At 44.0% G+C, this 23,007-nt stretch overlaps 2 protein-coding genes across 2 annotated transcripts; one reads left to right on the forward strand and one right to left on the reverse strand.

Moving 5' to 3' along the window:
• PDCL (phosducin like) lies at positions 2,701-14,411 on the reverse strand. The gene is made up of 4 exons (XM_001927696.3): positions 14,213-14,411; positions 12,499-12,675; positions 8,576-8,757; positions 2,701-5,124 (listed from the first exon to the last, which is right to left on the reverse strand). The coding sequence occupies exons 2-4, from the start codon at positions 12,668-12,670 to the stop codon at positions 4,573-4,575; spliced, it is 906 nt and encodes a 301-aa protein (XP_001927731.1). The 5' UTR covers positions 12,671-12,675; positions 14,213-14,411; the 3' UTR covers positions 2,701-4,572.
• LOC110259713 lies at positions 12,669-21,905 on the forward strand. Its single transcript, XM_021085463.1, has 3 exons — positions 12,669-12,763; positions 13,844-15,082; positions 21,482-21,905. Exons 1-2 carry the CDS (start codon positions 12,669-12,671, stop codon positions 14,415-14,417), a joined length of 669 nt encoding a protein of 222 aa, XP_020941122.1. The 3' UTR covers positions 14,418-15,082; positions 21,482-21,905.

The raw sequence follows: 23,007 nt of genomic DNA on the forward strand, positions 1-23,007 counted from the left end.
GGGGTTACCCCACAGGAAATGGAGACAAGGAAGGTCATTGAAGTTATCAGCACTTTCACATCTCACAACTTGGGAAAAACTTTACATTTTTCATTAAATTAAATCAAATTCAAAATGATAGCATGATGCAATGGTAAATTCTTTAAAATTCATTGATTCCTAACATTTGAGAGTCCAAAGTGCCTTAAAAATCATCTAGTTCAGGAGTTCCTTTCGTGGATCAGTGGTTAACGAATCCAACTAAGAACCGTGAGGTTGTTGGTTCGATCCCTGGCCTCGCTCAGTCGGTTAAGGATCCGGTGTTGCCGTGAGCTGTGGTATAGGTCGCAGAGACAGCTCGGATCCCGCATTGCTGTGGCTGTGGTGTAGGCCAGTGGCTACGGCTCTGATTAGACCCCTAGCCTGGGAACCTCCATATGCTGCAGGTGCGGCCCTAGAAAAGACGACAAAAAAAAAAAAATCATCTAGTTCAGAATTCCTGCTGTGTCACAATGGGATTGGTGCTGTCTTGGCAGCACCAGGATGCAGGTTCAATCCCCAGCCCAGCACAGTGGATTAAAGGATATGGCCTTGCCACAGCTGCTGCTAGATCACAACTGAAGCCTGGATCTGATCGCTGGCCCAGGAACTCCATGTGCTGTGGGTGGCCAAAAAAGAAAAAAAAAAAATGTATGCAAATTCAACCTCTCATCTTATAAGTGGGGAAACTGAGGCCCAGAGAGAGGAAGAGACTAATCCTAGGGCATGCATCTGGTTACAGAGAGGGCTAGAGTTCATGTCCATTGTATTCCCAACCATTGCCACTCACAGCTGGGCGCGGGTGGCAGTATGGTCTGGCGTATAAAGGGGCTTTGGGAGGAAGGGCTTTGTGGAGTCATGGAGGAAAAAGGGACATTTTGCGGGGAGGGGTACGTTGGGGTCATGGCCACAGTCCAGACAGGAGAGGTTCTGAAATGAAACACAGTCAGATGCAGGAGACCCAGCTCTAGCCAGCTTCACTCCTTCTTCTCTCTTCTTTAAAGTCCTCTCCCTCTTTTTCCTCCTCCAATCTATTCTTTCCATTGCCTTTTTCCTAATCGATCTATTTTATTGGCATTTGATCATTTTGCTTTCCCACCAAAAACTGACATGCATCATGGAAATAGTATAGATTTTGGAATACGTTGACCTGATTTTAAATCCTGCCCTGCCCACTAGCGGCACAGCTTGGAAGTTACTGAACTCTGCTAAGTCGATTTCTTCATCTTCAACTAACTGCATCCCACTTTGAAAGGATGTGGCATTCGGTGAGCTAATTAAATACTCATTGATTCTTACCAAGTACCAGGCACAGTTGTGGGCACTGGGGACAAAAAAAAAAAAAAAAAAAAAAAACAGCACTTATTTGAAGGCTGACTGTGTTCCAAGTATTTCTTGCGAATTGACTCCTGTTACTCATCCTCACTTCTCAGATGAGGAAACTGAGGTATAGAGGAGTTCAATATCTTGCCCACAAAGATGTAAATGTCAGCTTACTCCCAGAGTCATGCCTATACACAGGGGGCAAAATAAAGTCCATGCCTTCATGGGCCATTCATTCCAGAGGAAAGTGAACTCGGGAAAACTACTGGGACAGTTTGTAATAGGCCAATATTCTATTCGTTTCTCTTTCCTTCCCCTAATTCCCCAAAAAGAAGGTACAAGTAAAATGAAGAGGAAGGGAAGAGAGCCAAGCACTCTCCTGCTTCAACTCTTTCCCTCCCTTAAGCAAATAAAAAAGGAAACCAGCAGCAGGGAGCCCTGGTTTGGTGACAGCTGCTGTCACTCACCTTAATGCATAGGTCGTGACTCTCAAACCTGTTCCAGCCTGGAAATCAAATGGGCTTGTGAAAAGTATGGCAGGCTACCTCCAGAATTTTTTTTTTTTTTTTTGGTCTTTTTTTTTTAGGGCCACACCCGTGGCATATGGAAGTTCCCAGGCTAGGGGTGGAATCAGAGCTGTAGCCACTGGCCTACACCACGGCCACAGCAACGCTGGATCTGAGCCGCGTCTGCGACCTACACCACAGCTCACAGCAACGCCGGATCCTTAACGCACTGAGCAAGGCCAGGAATGGAACCCGAAACCTCATGGTTCCTGGTCAGGTTCACTGACGGCTGAGCCACGATGGGAACTCCCCCACCCAGAATTTGTGATGTGGTAGGTCTGGGGTGAAGGCTGAAGATTTGCATTTCTAAGAAGTTCCCCAGTGAAGCTGATCTGCTGTTTTGGGACCATACGTGGAGAACCCCCGGACAACCATGAAGTATTGTTGTTCTCATTGCCAAGGTGAGGAAACCAAGTTTCAGAAAGGCTGGGTGCCTCGCTGGAAGCCCCACCACTGGTGAGAAACAGAGTCTGTTCTGACTCCAAAGCCTGTGCTGTTTGCACAACCCCTGAGTCAGGGATTTAACACCCCAGGGTTTCCCCGTTCCATGTCTGTTCACTTTATCCTATTTTTGAAAAGCAAAGTCAAGGTTCTGGGATATCATAATGTATTTTCATTTCTAAAGAGAACAGGAGTCGGATGGTAAAAAGCTTTTAAAATGTTTCTATCCAGTACCCAGGAATTCCTCTTCTAGAAATCCACACTAAGACAATGATCCAAAATACAAAGACAGTGTTTCGGCAAAAAGCTAGGAATCTAAATAGCCAGTATTAAGTATGGCATATCCAAGTAATGGAATTACAAATAATTTATTTAGAATTCTTATAACAGTCAAAGCATTAATGATATATTAAATCAAACACAACAAAATTCAATAAGCTCTCAATGTTATTAACGAAAAAACGGGAAGGAAATAAACAAGAACGTTAACAACTGTCTCTGCTTCTAATAATTTTCTATACTTTCCACACACTTTCTACAATGAGCTTTTATAATTTAAGAAAAAAAAAAACATACACTGTCTTTTTATTGATTAACTACAAGAGATACTATAGTTAGTCAATTCCTAAAGAGCCAGGAAAAGCCAAACTGTGAATTTCAAAGCTAACATTTAATTCCACATTACATTTCCCCTGACCCTGCCAGGTACATGTTTTAAAGTAAAAAACAAGAGGAAAAAAACTCAAAAGACAATCACTATTATAAACACAGAGACAGAAGAGCAGAAAGATACCTATAAAAATGATAACAGGGATTATTTTTGGTTGGTAGAGTTATAAGGCTTTTTAAGTCTCTTTTTAGTTTACCAATTTCTGTTGCATTTTCTACAATGAACACTGAATACTTTTGTGATAAAAAGTCTTTGCTGTTTTCCTTTTCGAGAGACAACCGCCGAGCATATTACAGCACGTCTATACAACAGAATAAACAGCCATTTAAAAATGTTGCATTTAATAACATGGAAAAGAGTTTGACATATTAGCTGACCATACGATAAAACAGTATGGTCAAAACTGATCCCACAGTTTGTTCAACAACAAGCAAACAAAACATCTGTGCATATAAAGAAAACACCTTGGACGGAAAGACTCCCACAATATGGATCGTGTTTTATCCTAGGTGGTAGGATTAGAGATTATTCTAACGTTCTTATTTTTGCTTCTATATTTTGGTAAATTTTCCTATATCGGATATTAGTTATGCTTCCCACATGTAGAATTTTTTAAAAAGCTACATTAAACAAACAAACAAAAAGCTTTGCTAAGTAAAAGAGAAACAGAAAAGGATGAGCAGGAATCTCTTATTGAGAGATCTTCCTCTAAAAAGCTCCATCCCAGTTCTAATTTTTCAGTCAAGCTGGTCTTCCAGCATCAAGAGGCCAGTCCACCCCAATTCTTCCTCTTACTACAGACTTAATAATGCTTAAGTGGGACATCAATTCCTGTGGCAAAGGTTCCCTCTCCCTTTATTTTCTTTTTTTGGCAGCACCTGTGGCATATGGAAGTTCCCAGGCCAGGGACGAATCTGAGCCACAGCTGAGACCTACCCCAAAGTGGCAACGCCAGATCCTTAAGCCATTGTGCCACAGCAGGAACTCTTGATGGTACAAACACATGTGGTCTGGAACCTTTAAACAAGACCCTTGGAGAGAACAGGTTCGGGCCGCGGGGGGGCAGAGGGTGGAGGGGAATGATTTAACTGCCTTCTAAGAGTATGAGTCTGATTAAAGTAAATATAATCTACAATCATTTGATGAAGGAAATACAGTATTTATGTTGCAAATAATACACTAACTATAGAATTATACTCCCGGACCTGGTGGAGACCTCTGAGAGCATATGAAGACAGTTTCCAGGGGATGGATTTTAGGATGCTGTGTAAATATTCACTGGAAACAATAACAGAGATGTCATGCTAGAGAATCTTAAGTAAATAGTTCAAAAGCCTGGCGTCTTGTTTTTACAACCTTAAGTCACTTTATTGCTAGCCGCGAGGTGATTCAGCATTCTGATTTAATCTGAGCATTTCCTGACTTTGCATATCCTAGGAGGGACTACACAGAACAGCTGAAAAGCCAGAAGACACAGAAAAGAGCCAAAATCAACAGAGAGACGTGCAGCTTGGAGCCCAAACAATGAGGGATCTGTGCAACTAGACCAGCCACTCAATCTATTTCCAAATCGCTATCCTCGCTGTGGCAGGAGGCCGAGCTGCGCACCGACGTTAGCAACAAGACTTCCTTCTCTGGGAGCAATCCAAATTCCTGCAGGAATGCCTCCAGGTCCACGGCAAAGAAATCTTCCCCCAGCTGGTCGGTGACACGAACGAAATTGCCAATCAGCTCGCCGCCCTTGTAGATCAGCAGGGCAGGCAGGGCGTTCCTGGTGAAGCGGCTGCTGGCCCCGATCACCGAGCTCTTCACCCGGCAGAACTTGACGGCCGGGTACTCGGCGGCCAGGCAGATCATGCACCCGTTCATGGCCTCGGTCCCCGGGATGCCGTCCTCGTATATATGGACCATGATGAGGGTGCCCTTCGGCTCTTTGTCGATCATGTCCAGAAAGCCTTCTCCACTGGGGATCTCAAAAACCTGCTTGAACTGCGGCCCCTTGTGGAGCTGCTGCCGCATCTCTTCCATCCTCTGCTTCCGGTACTGCTGCAGAAACTCCTCGTCGTCTTGGTCCTCGTTCAGCATGGCAAAGTCCTTCAGAGTCATCTGGAGGGGGACCAGCAAGCGAGCATAAGACACATCAACCACACAGTTACTCGAGTCACAGAAGACGCGTGATGCAATATCTCACTGAGGTCTTCCAGTGGCCCAGCCGGGAAGGGACTTCTGTTACTCCCACTTTACAAATGAGGTTCCTAAGACTTGAGATTATTTACACAAGCTCACATGGGTATCAAGGGTAAGACCAGGAGCCAAACAAAATTTTTTAAAAGCCCAGGCATTTGAGTTCCCTGGCGGCCTAGTGGGTTAAGAATCTGGCATTGTCGCTGCTGTGGCTTTGGTCACTGTTATGAAATGGGTTCCCTTCCTGGCCCAGGAACTTCCAAATGCCTCAGGTGCAGCAAAAAACAAACAACAACAACAAAAACAGGCTTTCAACTACTGCGATCTCTCCATCCAAAGTAGCAGCATTGGATATTACCTCATGGGCTTTTGTCTTTTGGTCAGTATTGACAATGGAATAATTATTTTATCCACTGTTTTGTTTTTGTCAAAAAGACTACAGGACATTAAGGAACTCTAACACTCATAATCCCTGCCCTGCATAATCCCTCTCTCCCTCCACAACAAAACATACAGTCACACACACTCTAAAAATGTATTCTTTTATTACTAATCACATGCTGAAATCACTCCTGCTTTATAACAGCAGCTGTGGGTGCACCAATTAAGCTATAACCTGCTTTTGCCACTCAGCGCGATTACACCATAAATTATTCTTGTTTCCAAATATTTTTTATAAAATTATACACAGCATCCCACCTACTAGAGCAACGACAATAAAAACAAAAATAAAGGGACTTAATTAAACTTAAGTTTCTACACAGCAAAGGAAACCCTAAACAAAACGAAAAGACAACCCACAGAATGGGAGAAAATATTTGCAAATGAAGCGACTGACAAGGGATTAATCTCCAAAATTTATAAACATCTCCTACAGGGAGTTCCCCTTGTGGCGCAGCAGAACCAAATCTAACTAGGAACCATGAGGTTGCGGGTTCGATCCCTGGCCTCGCTCAGTGGGTTAAGGATCTAGCGTTACCATGAGCTGTGATGTAGGTCGAAGACACGGCTCAGATCTGGAGTTGCTGTGGCTCTGGTGTAGACCAGAAGCAACAGCGCCAATTCGACCCCTAGTCTGGGAAACTCCATATGCCGCAGGTGTGGCCCTAAAAAGACAAGAGACGGGAAAAAAAATTAAATAAATAAACATCTCCTACAGCTCAATACCCAAAAACAAACAACCCCATCAAAAAATAGGCAGAAGATATAAACAGACAGTTCTCCAAAGAAGACATACAGACAGCCGAGACACACATGAAGAGATGTTCAACATCACTCATTATTAGAGGAATGCAAATCAAAACCACGATGAGGTACCACCTTATACTGGCCAGAATGGCCATGATCAAAGAGTCTACAAACAAGAAGTGCTGGAGAGTGTCGAGAAAAAAAGAACCCTATTACACTGTTGGTGAGAATCTAAATTGGTGCAACCACTGTGGAAAACAGTATGGAGATTCCTCAGAAAACTAAACATAGAATTACTATTTGATCTAGCAATCTCACTCCTGGGCATCTACCCAGAGAAAATCATGACTCAAAAAGACCCATGTACGCCAATGTTCATTGCAGCACTAAGTACAATAGCCAAGGCAGGGAAACAACCTAAATGTCCACTGACAGAGGAGTGGATCAAGAAGATGTGGTACATACACACAAAGGAATATTACTCAGCCATTAAAAGGAAAGAAATAACAGCATTTGCAGCAACATAGGGATGGACAGAGAAATTATCATGCTAAGTGAAGTCAGTCAGACAGTGAGACACCAACTTCATATGCTATCACTTACATGTGGAATCAAAAAAAAAAGGACACAAGGAACTTCTTTGCAGAACAGATACTGAATCACAGACTTTGGAAAACGTAAGTGAGACAGGTTGGAGGGCGAGCGGATGCACTGGGGGTTTGGGATGGAAATGCTGCAAAACTGGGTTGTGATGATCACTGTACCACTATAAATGTAATAAAATTCATTGAGCAATTAAAAAAAAATTATACACAGCGTGCCCTATTTTGCTTAACCACTTCCCTACTTGCGGCATTCAGGCAGTCTGAAGTTCCGTCCTGTGACAACAACCGGGCAGGACAGGAACGGTCTCTCTCAAGGCTGCCCCCCGGGAACACGTGATGCATTGCTTCATCAGGTCTCCACCTCAGTGTGAGGAAATGCCGTGAGCAGTGGGCACATTGCCCTGAAGCTGCTTCCCTCTCCTGCCCCGGGGCAGCAGAACATCCTGCTCCTGCGAGCAGCCCAGCTCCGCCTATCCTGGCACAGATGAGAGGAGAGGCTGGAGGCTGGGAGGGCCCACCCCAGATCAGGACACGTGTTGTTACTGCATCACAGCCAGTGCCAGTCTCTATCTCTGACCTGAAAGCATCCTTCTGGTCAAGGCAAACTCCTCACTTAATCCTCTTAGCTGCTCCCTGACCCCGGCAGATATTTCCACCCAAGAGCTCCTTTGGGCCACAGCCAAATAATGGCAGTCACTTCCAGACATTTATTCATGGGTCAGAGGGCATGGAGGGGAGGGGGCAGAATAAAGGGTCCTTGTGGTACTGGAAAGGTAAGAGAGAGTCAGGGACCTAGTTCCAAACATCTTCCAGCGTGTCTGCTTGCTTCTGTTGTATTGCTCAGCTAGAATAAATTCTCATGAATAGGCTTCCGATGAAACAGAGCAACATGATGGCACAAACAGGAAAATCTGGGTTAGAAACCCACTTCCTATTAGCATTTACTGGTGGCGTTGCCCAGAGCGAGACCCCTACCATCTTTTCAGCTTTGGTTTTACCATCTGTAAAATGAGGATAATACCTCCAACCCCAGAGGTTTATTTCTGGCCTAAAGTAAGACCTGGATATAGGGCAGGAAAATCACATTTCCTGAGCACTTTTTTTTCCCCCCATTTTTGGCCACCCCGAGGCGTATGGAGTTCCCAGGCTAGAGATCAGATCCAAGCCGTTGTCATGACCTAAGCCACATGAGGCAATGCCGGATCCTTAACCCACTGTGCCAGCCCAGGAAATCAAACCCTCATCCCAGCGCTCCCAAGACACCACCGATCTCAATGTGCAACAGCAGAAACTCACTTTTGATGGGCCAGGCCTGTGAGGGGCACTGTGCCCACAGCCCTGTGAGGTAGGAGCCTGACCTCATTTCACCAGGAACACACCAGACTCTCAAGGGAAGAGACACCCCCCCAGTCACCAGTGGCAGACCTGAGAGTCCACGTGTGGCTGAGCTATGACTCTATCCTTCCCTGCACTGCACAGCTTCTTGGAGGCCAAATCAAACCTCCTCCACCTCTGGAATCACCAACCCAGTTCCAGCAGCCAGGGTAGGCTCCGAGCAAAGCCTGGGTGCTTCTAATTACCTTCCCACTGATCTTCTCCTGGAGGTCCTTCTGCTTCTGCTGCTCCTCCTCCTCGTCCAGATGGGACCTGCAGCTCATGGACAGCTTCTTGATCAGTCTCTCCATCTCCCGGCACTGCTCCTCCCGCTGCTCTGTCTCCAGCTGTTTGTAGCGCCGCCAGTCATGGATCACGCCTTTCGGACCTGAGTTGGGGGTGAACGGGGAGGTGACCAAGGGGAATCAGCAAGGAATCTGGGGCCAGCACACATCTGTCTAAAGCCTGCCCTGTCAACAGCACAGTCATGCTCACAGAGGCTGGGCAGTCTACATACAAGCATGTCCACGGGCCACGCAGTTGCGTTCAATAAATGAAAGTTCATCTACTCAAAGGAAAATAAAGCAACTCTTCAAAAAAAGGAGGTAGCTACGTGGTCCCTGACATGACAATTGCTCACACACATTAGGTCAAAAAAAAAAGAGAGAAAAATGCAGAACAATATCATGGTATGATTTTCAAACTTTTAGAAAAAGAATGTATGTACCTGTATAAATATTTACAGATAATTTGTATATGGGCATCTACATTTGTATTTCCATAGAAAAAGGGCCTGGAAAATAGGTAAATTGTTAACAGTGGTTGTCTCTAGGCAGTGAGACATAAGGGAACTGGTGAGAGAGAGCTTTTTACTTTTTTCTTTTGACATCCATATTATCTGACTTCTTTTTTTTTTCCTTTAACTTTGTGGCTGCACCCATGACATATGGAGTTCCCTGGCCAGAGACTGAAGCTGAGCAGTAACACTGGATCCTTTAACCCACTGAGCCAGGCAGGGGATCAAACCCGCAGATTAACCCACTGCGCCACCATGGGAACTCCTAATCTGACTGGTTGTCCTGTTATTCCAACTAACCCCGAACCTCCCTGCCCCTGTGCTATGCAGCCCTGTCCCCTGGCTGCGTGATTGTAATATCTCCTGTGGGAGCTTGGCCATGTGACTTGCTGTGGCCAATGGATCCTGAGCAAAAAATTCCTGCGCCACGACCTGCTTCTAACAGCCCTCTCTCTCTGCCCCAAACAGCATGTCCCAAACAGGGGTTGTCCCGGGTTGCTCCTTCAGCCTCATTCCTAGAATGACAGTTCACATGAAGCAGAAGCAGAGCTGCTGCTGACCCATACGGGCAGTATGCAACATGCTGTCACAAGCCACTGAGACTTGAAGGTCATCTGTTACCACAGGGTGGAAAAAAATCTGCCTGAAGATAACTTCAAAAATGCTACCAAGAAATACTAAGAAAGACATGAATAAATGGTAAAGGAACACCAAATATTCCTGGCCAGGAAGACCCAGCATCACAAGGGTACCAATTACCCCTAAATGAATCATATATTTCATGCACTTCCAAGGAAAATACATGACTACGCATGTGTGCATGCTCCTAAATTTGTTCTAGAAAAATAAGAAAGCAAAAGGTAAGAAAATAATAACATAAAAGAGAATGGATATATGTATAACTAAATCACTCTGATGTAAAAATGAAACAACACTGTAAATCAATTATGCTCCAATAAAATTTTAAAAAAAGAAAAGAATGACACAGAAGAATATTATGTGGAACCAGACCAAACAGATACTAAAACATAACACAATAATTCAAAACAGCGTGATACAGGACAGTAAAAGACAAACCAGGAGTTCCTGCTGTGCTGTCTTGGGAGTGCTGGGACGCAGGTAGGTTCAATCCCTGGCTCTGGCACAGTGGGTTAAGGACCCAGCATTGCTGCAGCTGCAGCTCAGGTCGCAACTGTGGCTCGAAGTGAACCCTGGCCTGGGAACTCCATAGGCCATGGGGTGGGGGCACAAAAAGAAAAAAAAAAAAAAAACGCAAATCAATGAAAGAGAATACAAAGTACAGCTGAAGACACAAATATAAACAGAAATTCAGGAGTTCCCCTCATGGCTCAGCAGTAAAGAACTTAACTAATGTTCCATCCCTGGCCTTGCTTAGTGAGTTAAGGATCCAGCGTTGCCGTGAGCTCTGATGTAGATCAAAGACGTGGATTGGATCCCGCGTTGCTGTAGCTGTAGACTCACAGCTGTGGCTCTGATTCAATCCCTAGCCTGGAAATTTCCATATGCCTCAGGTGCAGCCCTAAAAAGACAAAAAAAATTTTTTTAATAAAATAAAATAATAAAAATAAATAGAAATTCAGTACATGTTAAAACTGACATATTGAAACAATGGAGAAAAGATGGTTTATTCAATAACTGATGTTAAAACAAATGGGTAGCAAAACAAAAAACATTAAGTTGGAGCCCTGCCATATATGTAGCACCAAAATGAGTTCCAGATGAATCAATAGTTAAAAGTTAAAAAAAATTTCATAAAAAAAATTTTAAAAAGACATGGAAGCATCTTTTTAAAATCCTGGAATGGGAGTTCCTGTTGTGGCTCAGTGGGTTAAGAACTCGACATAGTGTCCATGAGGATGTGGGTTCAATCCCTGATCTTGCTCAGTGGGTGGAGGATCTGGCATTGCCGTGGCTGCGGTGTAGGCTGGCAGCTGCAGCTCTGATTCAACTCCTAGCCCAGGAACTTCCACACCCCTCAGATGCAGTCGTAAATAGAAAAGAAATACAAAATAAAATCCTGGAGTGAAGAAAGGCCTTTTAAGTAAGAAATAAAACTAAGAAACTATAAAATAGTGCTTTCAGAGTTCCTGCTGTGGCACAATGGAAACGAATCCGACTAGGAACCATGAGGTTGCCGGAGATCCCTGGCCGCGCTTGGTGGGTTAAGGATCCAGCGTTCCCGTGAGCTGTGGTGTAGGTCGCAGATTCGGCTTGGACCCTGCATTGCTGTGGCTGTGGTTTAGGCCGGCAGCTGTAGCTCCAATTGGACCCCTAGCCTGGGAACCTCCATATGCAGCCCCCAAAGCAAAATTAACTAATTAATTAATTAATCAATGCTTTCAAGCACATAGCAATAAAAAAAGATTTTCTGCCAGGGCATAACAAAAGCCAAAGATAAACAACAAACCAGTAGAAATATCTGCAACCCATAACCACATGTCAATTTTCTTAATACACACCTCCCTAAAAAGAAAAAGACCAACTACCCAATTTCAAATATGAGCAAAGGATATGAAAATACCTTTCAAAATTATAAAAAGCAGCTCGACAACACACTTAAAAATACAGAAAATAAAACTAAACTAAATGAGTTGCCATTTGACATCCATCAGGACAGCAAAGATCAAAAAGTTTGATAACGTAATAGGGGGTCGACTAAATGGGGAAATATCACACTGCTGCTTCAACTATAAACCAGGGAGTTCCTCTTGTGGTTCAGTGGATAACGAACCCGACTAGTATCCATGATAATGTGGGTCCGATCTCTGGCCTCACTCAGTGGGTTAAGGATCTGGCATTGCCATGAGCTGTAGTGTAGGTCGCAGACGAGGCTCAGATCCCACACTGCTGTGACTGTGGTGTAGGCCAGCAACTGTAGCTCTGTTTCGACCCCTAGCCTGGGAAATCTCATATGCCACAGGTGCAGCTCTAAAAAGCAAAGAAAATTTAAAAAATAAAATAAAAAACTATAAACCAGTCCTGCCTCAACAGACAGCAATTTGGAAACAATAAAATGTGAAAGTATAAATATGCCAATATACTCATGCCCATGAGTTATGTGATATAAAACACCTATTAGTTTGAGAAGCTGGATTCAAACACAGGCCAGTCTGTTTGAATCACCAGCATGGTGCTATGCACACATATTCGTATTGAGAAGTGAAATGACTAGAAGCATGCATGGTGAAACAGTAACACTGGGTTATCTCTGGAAGCAGGACTGGAATTAGAAATGATGGTGAGATTTCTGATATAATATTTAATGGACAGTTTTTAAACCTATTGTTCCCAGGGAGCAGGGATTTCCGGTACCTGTGTTGACCGAGATGCCTTCACCTGCCAGCTCAGCATCTGCAGGCATGGAACTGCCAGCCAGGGCACCCCTGCCCCTTTCCTTGTCCTCATGGTCGCTGTCCTCATCCTCACTGCTGCTGTAATAGTACTGCAGCTTCTCCCCCAGCAATTTATCATCCAGGGTCGTCATGGTGCCTGGGAGAGGGCAACACAGCAGATTCTTGGCTGGCTTGAATCAGACAGATGTGAATGTGAAGAGCTGGGGATCACCTGTGCTCAGACTGTACTATTTACAGGACCCTGAATGCGACAGTTTTCCTAAGAAGGGTCTCAACCAATCCATACCATGACCCTGTGTGATAGGGTTTATCGTGCTCTTTCTGTCCGAGGTAAAACTTAAGCTCAGATGAGCAAAGTTTCTCTGCCAACTTTTGCAGCAAATGGTGGGCGGGCCTGGGAGCAGACCCCAGGGATTCTTGAGTCCAAGAGACTGAAGGTCTGAGTCACTGTCTTCTACACAGTATACCCTGAAGTAGTGTGGAGGCTTGGATGAACTTACGGACTGACTGAAGATTTTATCTACAGATACTTTTCGGTTTACCTATCAAGTAAGACTGCTGGATATTGAAAAACTGGGTAAGAATCCTTAGGGAAAACTTCCAAAAAGGACCAAGAGTGTGATGCTTAGTTACTGTTTGCCTAAGTCAATCACTGTTTGCTTTCTACCTCCCAGTCAGCGCAGTGACGGTTTGAACGGACGGACTCTGAAACCCTACCAACTCTGGTTAAGAGAAGGGCCCACGACAAGATTTTAATAACTCCCAAATGTTTACAGGACAATAGTTAGCGCCAAGCTTCTGCATCAGAAGAAGCCCGGAACATTCTGGAGGAAAGGTATAGCTTAGTCCCTCACAGGCGTGCTTGTGGATCCCGCAAGGAGGGGTTGGAGCTTCAATACGCCTTCCCTTAAGCATCGTAACTCTATGCTTCCTTGAATAAAGACATACCCAAGCCTATTAGAAACCGTCACAAAATGACTCTCCCACTGGACAGAGAGCTCTTGAAAGCAGAGACCTCCAATGCCCGGCACGAGAAATCAGCACAATTTGCTAAGTTCACATAGAACAGAGCCTGGATCGGTGGGGGAATCCGAGGACCCAGGCAGTTAGACGGGGAGAAGGGTGCAGGGGCAGGGCTAATTGAGAAAAAGCGCAGGAAGAAGGCTGGAAGTGAGGGTAGATAAATAAGAGGAGGGGACGGCAAACCTAACTTAAAAAGGCGGAGGGGCCAAGGCAGTGCAAGGTGGGCAGACAGGGACTGGGAGGGATGTGCGCTCCGTGAGGGCGGGACCGCGGACTTGCAGGTGGCAAGGGCTGGGCCGTTGCCACCCCGTGGAGGAGGCGGGCTTTCAGGGGAGTGGTCGAGGTAGGGGCCAGCGGAAGAGCAGAAGAGTAGTGAAGGAGGCGGGGCCAGCGAAAGAGATCGCAGAGGAGGTGCAGCGAGTGGGGAGTCGTCGAAGGGCGGGGCCAGCAGGAGTGGCGACGGAGAGGCGCGGAACCTTTGACGAAGCCCAGAGGAGGTGGGGGCCAGCGGAGGAGGCGGGACAAGGAATCGGAGAGACAGGGGGTCGAGGAGGCGCGCCGACTAAGGCCGTCTTATCCGGACTCGCCAATCACCCGTATTCCATCACCTCCCACAGGTATTCCATGCCCGGCGCTTGTTCCCGGCTGACCTCAGTGCAGTTACCCGGACTAGCTCAGTCCGGATCCCTTCAGTCTGGCAACTCCTGGCACTTCGGAAAGAAGGGTTCCCTCGGTTGCAGGAAGAAAAGCTGGTCGGAGCCTAGAGCACTAAGAGAAAAGCCGCCTGAGTCCCGACTGCACCGGACCAATGAGGCGGGCTTCCTGCGTCAGCGCGGACACTCGCTGCCCAATTAGAAGAAGCCTGTCCCGGCGATCGAGGAAGAAGCTACGGGTCCTGCTTTGGGACAAACATCTCGGCAATAATAATGCGCTTCTATTTGCTTTGTTCTAACTTGAACGAAAGGCCACACTAAATATGCCCAGCTCTGAGCAATAAGAACACTTTCGTTACCTTTGAAGTTTCCGAAGGCATTCCACGTATAGTTTTTATTGATTCACACCATGTCTAATAAGACACATTCGGATGTTAATTTGCCCAAGAACACACAGCCCCTTTGGAGTGAAAAAAGAAGAAAAAAGCCAAGTCCGTGACAACTAAACGCAAAACGAAATCCTGGATTATATCCTAGAACAGAAAAAGGACGTAAATGAGACAACTGATGAAATTTAAATAAGGTGTATCAAGTAATTATAGTATTATATCAATAGTTTTGATAATTGTACTATGCTTATGTAAGATGTTGATTTTGGGGGATTATGAGTGAAGAACATAGGGGAACCATACTACTTTTGCAACTTTTTGAAAACCTAAAATGATTTCAGATTCTGAGCCCCAATTTTTGTTTTGTTTTGATTCTGAGCCTTTATTGAGGCGTCCAGTACAGAACAGGAAGTAGCTTATAGAAAGCTTTGTGTATTGAATCATTCGAAATATACTGAAGCAACACATTTTAAAATAGGTAAGTTTTATCTCGCTAAAATTTGAGGGAGAGATTCTTTTTTTTTTTTTTTTTTTTTTTTTTTGGTCTCTCTAGGGCGCATCTGTGGTATATGGAGGTTCCCAGGTAGGGGTCTAATCAGAGCAGCAGCAGCCAGCCTGCACCACAGCCACAACAACGCCAGATCCCAGCCGAGCCTGCGACATACACCACAGCTCAGGGCAACACCAGATCCTTAACCCACAGAGCAAGGCCAGGGATCAAACCCGCAACCTCATGGTTCCTAGTCGAATTCGTTCCTGCTGCACCACGATGGGAACTCCAAAGGAGAGATTCTTATTTGTGGTTCTACACCACGTGCAATTGTCTACAAATTTGTATATGTGCATATTTTTCTGAGAAACTGTTCAGATTATCAAGCATATGAATCCCCATTCCCAAATTTTGAGAACAATTTTCTTTTTTAAGAATAAGCCTCTACTTTTTTTTTTATGAAGACTATTTATTTATTATTTATTTTTGTCTTTTGTCTTCTGTCTTTTGAGGGCCGCACCCACGGCATATGGAGATTCCCAGGAAAGGGGTCTAACCGGAGCTGTAGCCACTGGCCCAGGCCAGAGCCACAGCAACGCCAGATCAGAGCTGTGTCTGCAACCTACACCACGGCTCACAGCAACACCAGATCCTTAATCCATTCAGCGAGGCCAGGAATCGAACCCACAACCTCATGGTTCCTAGTCGGATTCATTTCTGCTGCACCAGGATGGGAACTCCAAGAACAATTTATATAAAGAGGTCCTGTGGTAACTTTTTGGATTTTTGTTTGCAGAGTGAATAATGTTACCTTAGTCAGAATAATGTTACCAACTTGAATATGCTTGTGATTTGCTTTAAGTGACAAGCCAGCACCCAGCAGCAGTGCCACTGCATGGGAGAGTCTTTGAGTATTCGTTAAATGAATCCTAGATGAATACTTTGCTTTTTTGTTTTTACTCACATCTCCATGAAACATAAGTCTTCATGCATGGTGTCTCCTTTTCCTTCAAAATTCACTTTAAATTTAAAGCTGCACTCTTCAAGGTGGCCCTTGGTGCTGCCCTGGGCAGGCTACTTCCCCACTCACCAAGCCAAACAGTTCACAGCTATTTTCTCTCAAATCTTCAACACTTTCTCCCTTCTCCTGGCTTATGACCTTGATTCTTATTTCACTTTAAAATAGAAGCAATCAGGGGTTTCCCTTGTGGTGGAGCAGGTTAAGGATCCAGCATTGTCACTGCGGGAGCTTGGGTCACTTCTGTGGCACAGGTTCAATCCCTGGCCTGGGAACTTGCACATACCTCATCTGCAGCCAAAAAAACCCACAAAAACCAAAAAAACAAGAAGCAATCAAAAGACACTGGCACCAGAGTTCCCGTCGTAGCTTAGCGGAAACAAATCTGACTAGCATTCATGAGGATGAAGTTTCCATCCCTGACCTCACTCAGTGGGCTGAGGATCTGGCGTTGCCTTGAGCTGTGGTGTAGGTCACAGATACGGCTGGGATCCCAAGTTGCTGTGGCTGTGGCATAGGCCGGCAGCTACAGCTCCAATTCGACCCCTAGCCTGGGATGCTAGGGTGCAGCCCTAAAAGGACACTTGCACACTCAAAATGTACCAACAACTCCCTGCATCCGTGCCTGGTAAATGAATCACCAGTACATGGACCCTGCTCCTCTAGCCTATAAAGGAATGTGCTCCTGCAGTTACCACCTCTCTTTTCCCCTGCATATTCAGGCTTTCTACAGCCAACATGTTTCCTTAGTTTTCATCTCTAAAAGGAAATCCTCTCAGCATTTTCCACTGTTCAGATTGTTAAAAATCAAGACTATGGGGAATACCTGGCTGGTGAGAGTATCCAAATTGATGCTTATGGATGGCAGTTGAGAAATATCTATCAATATTGCAAAAACTTACGCCTTTAACCCAGTAATTCCATTCCTGGAAGTTTATCCCATAGATATACTTTCATGAATACATAGGGTTTTTTTTAACAAAAAAGGAATGTGGAAAACATTATGTATTAGTTTTCTGCCTTTCGCATTAAAAATAGAAACAAATATTATTTTCTTATATATGCATAAAGAAAAACATGGAAGAATAAACAAGAAGCAAACAAATATTTACTTTCCAGGGGCAGACGGGAGTCGGGAGTAAGAGGGAGACTTTTTTTATATATAATATTTTATGTGTTATTTTTTTATTTTTCATTTTTGGGGTTTTTTTTTTTTTTTTTTGCTTTTTTAGAGGTGCACCCGCGCGGCATATGGATGTTCCCAGGCTAGGGGTTAAATTGGAGCTGTGGCCGAAGCTCAGGCAACACCCTATCCTGAACTCACTGAGCGAAGCCAGGGATTAAACCTGCGTCCTCATGGATGCTAGTCAGATTCATTTCCACTGAGCCACTACAGGAACTCCTTTGTGGAATTTTTAATCATCTGAAAATATTATCTATCCTGTTCCAAAGTTTAACTCGGAGTTATTGTCTTGGCTTAGTGGTTAACAAACCCGACTAGCATCCATGAGGATGCAGGTTCTATCCCTGGCCTTGCTCAGTGGGTTATGAATCTGACATTGCCATGAGCTGTGATGTAGGTCACAGATGCAGCTCAGATCCCGCGTTGCTGTGGCTCTGGCGTAGGCTGGCGGCTACAGCCCCGATTCGACCCCTAGCTGGGAATCTCCATATGCTGCTGGTACGACCCTAGAAAAGACAAAAAAAAACTTAAAATTCCCCCCCCCCCAACCATGCCACTCCAGCTACATCTCATCTCCTTTACAACCGGATCCATTAGATCTGCTCTATTCCCCCATCGTCTTACTTCCATTAGGCTTTTGTTCTCACCAGTCCCCTGAATTCACACTTGTGAAGGTAACCAAGTGACTTCTAACCTGCCAAATCCACAGTTAAGTCTCAGTTCTACTCTAATTGAACCACTCAGCAGCATTTGACAGTTAATCAACTGGAAACCCTTTCTTCTCTTGGTTTTCAGGATACCTTCTCCTAGTTTCTCCAGCTTTGCCAAATGCCCTCATTTACAGCTCTGCTTCTGACCTCTAAATAACAGAATGCCCGAGGTTCACCCTTTTGACACCTTTGTGTATATCCATTCTACATATACTCCTCTCAAAGAATGACATGGAGGCAATTAATTATGTGCCAGCAGATTTACTCATATGAAGGAGAGAATCAGTAGGTGATTGTCAGCAGTCCTGAGCCATGACGGGAACTCCAGTTTGGGAATATTCTTGGCTGTTAATTCTTCAAATATTGCTGGTGCTCTGTTCTCCCTTTTCCTTCTGGTATTCCAGTGACATTTGTGTTTAAGCCATTTGCTCTTGCCTCAAAATTTCTTCAATGCTCAGTTCTAGGTGTATTTTTTTCCCACTCTTTTTCTCCTTGTGTTTCCATTTCGGTAATTTCTATTGACTAATTTTCAACTTCATTCATTTTTTTTCCTGGCTGCATCAAGTCTACTAGTGAGTCTGTTAGTGGCATTCTTCTCTACCACTGAAACTTTCACTTAATAGCATTTTTATTTTAATCTTCCTCATGGTCACCATCTCTCTGCTAAAATCATCCATCAGACCTGGCATGTTATCTAAATAGAGAAAAAGACTGAAAATGGGCAGAGATTCCCCCAATTTTTGCAGCCTCCAAGAGCTTTACTCTGCCCTGCTAGGCTGTACTTGGTCTTCATCAAGTCATCAACTGGATTCTTAACTCTTCTAACCGGTTGCATCTGACCCAGGTAGGAAGCGCTCAAGTCTTCTCTCTTACGACAGGTGATTGTCTCTTAGATCTTTGGCCAGTTGTTTGCTTTGCAACCTCAACTCTCTGATAATGCAGCTGACATCATTACACCCCCAAGAGAAATTCCACACCCTGATCTCCTGTGCTGTGAATGTGATGAGATAACCCATTCTTGAGTATATTACCTTCCTTGAGATTTTGCAGATTAATTAAGGTTACCAATCAGTTGACCTTATGATAGGGAGATTATCCTTAATTGTTTGGAATGGCCAAATGTAATCATATAAGCCCTTTAAAAGCAGGTAACTTTTTCTCCGGCTGGTGGCAGAAAAAAGATTTGCAGCATGACAGGGACTCTTTAGTTTGTTACTGGTTCGGAGATAAAAGGGAGCCATGTGAGAAGGAACGTGGTCGGCCTCTTGAAACAGAGAACATTACACTGATAGCCAGCAAGAAAATTCAAATTTCAGACCTACTATCACAGGGAACTGAATTCAGGCAACAATCTGAATGAGCTTGTACATGGATTCTTCACTAGAGCTTCCAGAAAGTAATGTAATCCTGCCAAAAATCTTGTTTTCTGCCCTAATCAGACAACCCAGCTAAGCTATGCCCAGCCTTCTGAACTAGAGAAATTGTGAAATGATCTTTTTTTTTTTTTTAGCCCCTAAATTTATGGCAATTGTTGTGTGGCAGCAAAAGATGAGTTCAAGGGGAAAAATCGTGAATTTGAAGTTAGCTTCATTCTTTTTCATTGTAAAGGTAGGAGCAGTGCACTTTCTGGCTTTCTGCACTCCAGGAAAGAAACTGAAAGTCCATGCCCCAGTTCTTCTATTTTGACTTGGAAAGCGCTGGGTGGAAGGTACCTACTTTTGGAAACTGTTTAGTAAGTCATGGGGTCAGATAGTGAGTGGAACTGGATATAAAGATTGGAGGAATTTAAGCATATTTATTCTAGGAAGTGTGTACTCATGGGCATATGTTTTAGAGCTTAAGAATTTGTGTGTGTGTGTGTGTGTGTGTGTGTGTGTGTGTGTGTGGTTAATAATACCCGAAATCGTCCTTTGTAGTATAGGCCTTTGTTTGTTCGTTGCTTTTTAGGGCCACACCCGCGGCATATAGAATTTCCCAGGCTAGGGGTCAATTAGGAGCTACAGCTACTAGCCTACACCGCAGCCTCAGCAACTCAGGCTCCCAGCTGCATCTGTGACCTACACCACAGCTCAAGGCAACGCCGGATCCCTGACACACTGAGGGAGGCCAGGGATGGAACCCGCATCCTCATGGATACTAGTTGGGTTCGTTTCCACTGAGCCACAATGAGAACTCCTGGTATAGTTTTAAGACTGATTTTCCTTGATGTCTCTTAATATATTCATTTTCCAAGTTGTTTATTACAGAGAAATTATCCAGTGGTATCCTTGCTGGGAATATAGTTTGCATCTATCAGGAGTAGGACTGTGTACATGAGTAGTTAACAGTATTCATTACAGCTATTCAATTTATCTTACCAGGATTTTGGGATGATGTTGATAATAAAGTTTTCTTTTAATGACAGCGCCATGTGTAATTTATAGTTTTTGAAGTATTTTACCTGTACTGTAAAGTTTTTGTTTGTTTATCCATACAGAGTATTGAAGATATTCACTAAGGGAAAAATAAAAATCCATAAGCTGTTTCGTGACTGTTAAAGCATTTGCTTTTTTTTTTCTTTTTTTGGCCACACCTGAGGCACATGGAAGTTACCAGGGCCAGAGATGGAATCCAAGCCACGGCTTCGACCCAAGCCACTGAAGTCAGATTCTTAACCTACTCTGCCACAATGGGAACTCCAGCATTTGCCTTTTATTAAGAGAAAATCCTGATCCAACCAGAAGATGTATAAACTATTATTAAACATATTTTAAGTTTTGAAATAACCGAATGAAATTTATATAGAAATGCTTAAATGCCTTGAGGCTGGGTTCCAAGTTACAGTTTTTCCAGATGATGATGATTAGAGATAAAGCGAAATTTGGTCCTCCACTTTTTCCAGATAAAATTTGTCCCCTTATTTTTGTAAATTTAGAGCACATTAATCCCTATCACTTGGATTATTTTTGTGATATAAGTATTAAAGGTCTAGAGATGCTTTGGGATGACGTCAACCAGTATGAGGATTGTTTGAAATACCCAGTCTCTTTTCCTCCCATCCTTCCCTCATTCCTCCCTTTCTCTCTCCTGATGTGGGGCCAATTTCTGGCAACTCATACATCCTTCTTATTTAGAAATTAAACCTTTGCTTTTTGTATAATGAATATAAAACCAGTAAGGGCTACTTCTTTGTACAGTAGAAACTTTAAGTTTTAAAAGTGGTATCTTTAGTGTGGGCTTTAATTTTGTACATATTAAATAGCTTTAGACATTGGATTGTTACAAAGCAATTAAACTTTTAAAAGTGTTGATTAAAGTATGAGAAAACCAGAAAACCTCTTTGCTGTTGTAGCTTTGGTGACAATATTTTAGGTAACAATATTTTTCTTTAAATAGCCCAAGCACTTAAAACTTAAGGAGCAAAATTTCTTTTTCTTTTTAAGAAATATGTGAGTTACTCTTATTTACATACACTTTTTTTTTTTTTTGCTTTTTAGGGCCATATGCCAGTCCCCAGGCTAGAGGTCAAATCAGAGCTACAGCTTCCTGCCTACACCACAGCCACAGCAACATGGGAACATGGTATCCAAGCCACATCTGCGACCTATACCACAGCTCACGGCAACATGGGATCCTTAACCCACTGAGCAAGGCCGGGGATCGAACCCGAGTCCTCATGGATATTAGTTGGATTCGTTTCCACTGCACCACAATGGGAACTCCCTGATTGACTTTGAAATGTTAAACCAACCTTATTGTCCTGAGATAAACCTTATTTGGACATGCTGTACTATACTTTATAAATTAAGTGATTTTTGCATCCATGTTCACAGAGATATTGAGCTGTAACTTTTTTTGTAAACTTATTGTCAGGTTTTGTTGCCAGGTTATCTTGGTCTAATAAAACTAGTCCGGAAGACACCTCCTCCTCCATTTTCTGAAGGAGCTTCTGCAAAATTGATGTTACTTCATCGTTAAATGTTAATAGAATTCACCTGTGAAACCAACTGGGCCTGGCATTTTCTTTTTTTTTTTTTTTTTTTTGTCTTTTTGCCTTTTTTAGGGCGGCTCCCATGGCGTATGGAGGTTCCCAGGCTAGGTGCCTAATCCGAGCCTGTAGCCCCCCAGCCTATGCCACAGCAACTCAGGATACGAGCTACATCTGCAACCTACACCACAGCTCATGGCCACACCAGATCCTTAACCCACTGAGCAAGGCCAGGGATCAAACCTGCAACCTCATGGTTCCTAGTCGGATTCATTAACCACTGAGCCATGACGGGAACTCCTGGGCCTGGCGCTTTCTGTGTAGGAAGTTTTTCCTAATGAATTCCATTTGTTTAGTAGATATAAGGCTATGGCAGGCAGCTTCTGCAATGGTTCCTGGGCCAATAAATAATTTATTGCCTCTTAGCTCACAATTCATCCATTTTGCTTTGCAACAATGGACATTGTTGCAATCTCTCCTTTTAAGTCAGCACAATGCTAAGCTTTCTCAGTAGAGGACACTGGAGGAGGAGGGGCTGTGGTCAGTGGTGTGGCTACAAGGATACCCAGTGGAGTTCTTCCCCAGCCAAGGGCCCAGCCCAAGTGGTTTCTTGAGGACCTTGCAACCTCCATTTGGCTTAGCAGTAATTTTCCCATGGTCCTTTCAACATGGAGATTGGCACCCAAAGGCCACGTGCCTGCCCTGGCAGCCAAAGGTTTCCTGTCTGCAGTGGTGTCAGTTCCCTTGACAGGCTCCTGTGCAGCTCACCTGTCGTCCAGAGACTTGCTTTCTGTTTGCCAGCAAGGAGTCCCAGCCTGGGCAAACCGGCAAACTTCTCTGCTGCCCAGCAGGCTGAACTTCACCTTCTCCAAAGAAGTCTGAACCCCAGTCTTGGTAAGAGGCTCCTTTTCAAGTTTGTCCTTTCTTAGGTACTCTTCCTAAGCCAAAAGGTACCATATGGAATTTCCTTTTATCTACAGTCCCTCATCTACTCTAAATTTTAATAATTTTTATATCAAACATCTCCTCCATGGT

Source organism: Sus scrofa, chromosome 1 (genome assembly GCF_000003025.6).
Source record: "Sus scrofa isolate TJ Tabasco breed Duroc chromosome 1, Sscrofa11.1, whole genome shotgun sequence".
NCBI classification, from domain to species: domain Eukaryota; kingdom Metazoa; phylum Chordata; class Mammalia; order Artiodactyla; family Suidae; genus Sus; species Sus scrofa.

Bases quoted from the DNA above. Each gene is read 5' to 3' on its own strand.
- LOC110259713 (XM_021085463.1), top strand. From the start codon at position 12,669: ATGGTGCCTGGGAGAGGGCAACACAGCAGATTCTTGGCTGGCTTGAAT. The intron at 12,764-13,843 runs GTACTATTTACA...GCGGACTTGCAG, and splicing joins GGATCACCTGTGCTCAGACT to GTGGCAAGGGCTGGGCCGTT.
- PDCL (XM_001927696.3), bottom strand. From the start codon at position 12,670: ATGACGACCCTGGATGATAAATTGCTGGGGGAGAAGCTGCAGTACTAT. The intron at 8,758-12,498 runs GTACCGGAAATC...CCCCCAACTCAG, and splicing joins AGGCATCTCGGTCAACACAG to GTCCGAAAGGCGTGATCCAT. The intron at 5,125-8,575 runs GTAATTAGAAGC...GTCCCCCTCCAG, and splicing joins AGGAGAAGATCAGTGGGAAG to ATGACTCTGAAGGACTTTGC.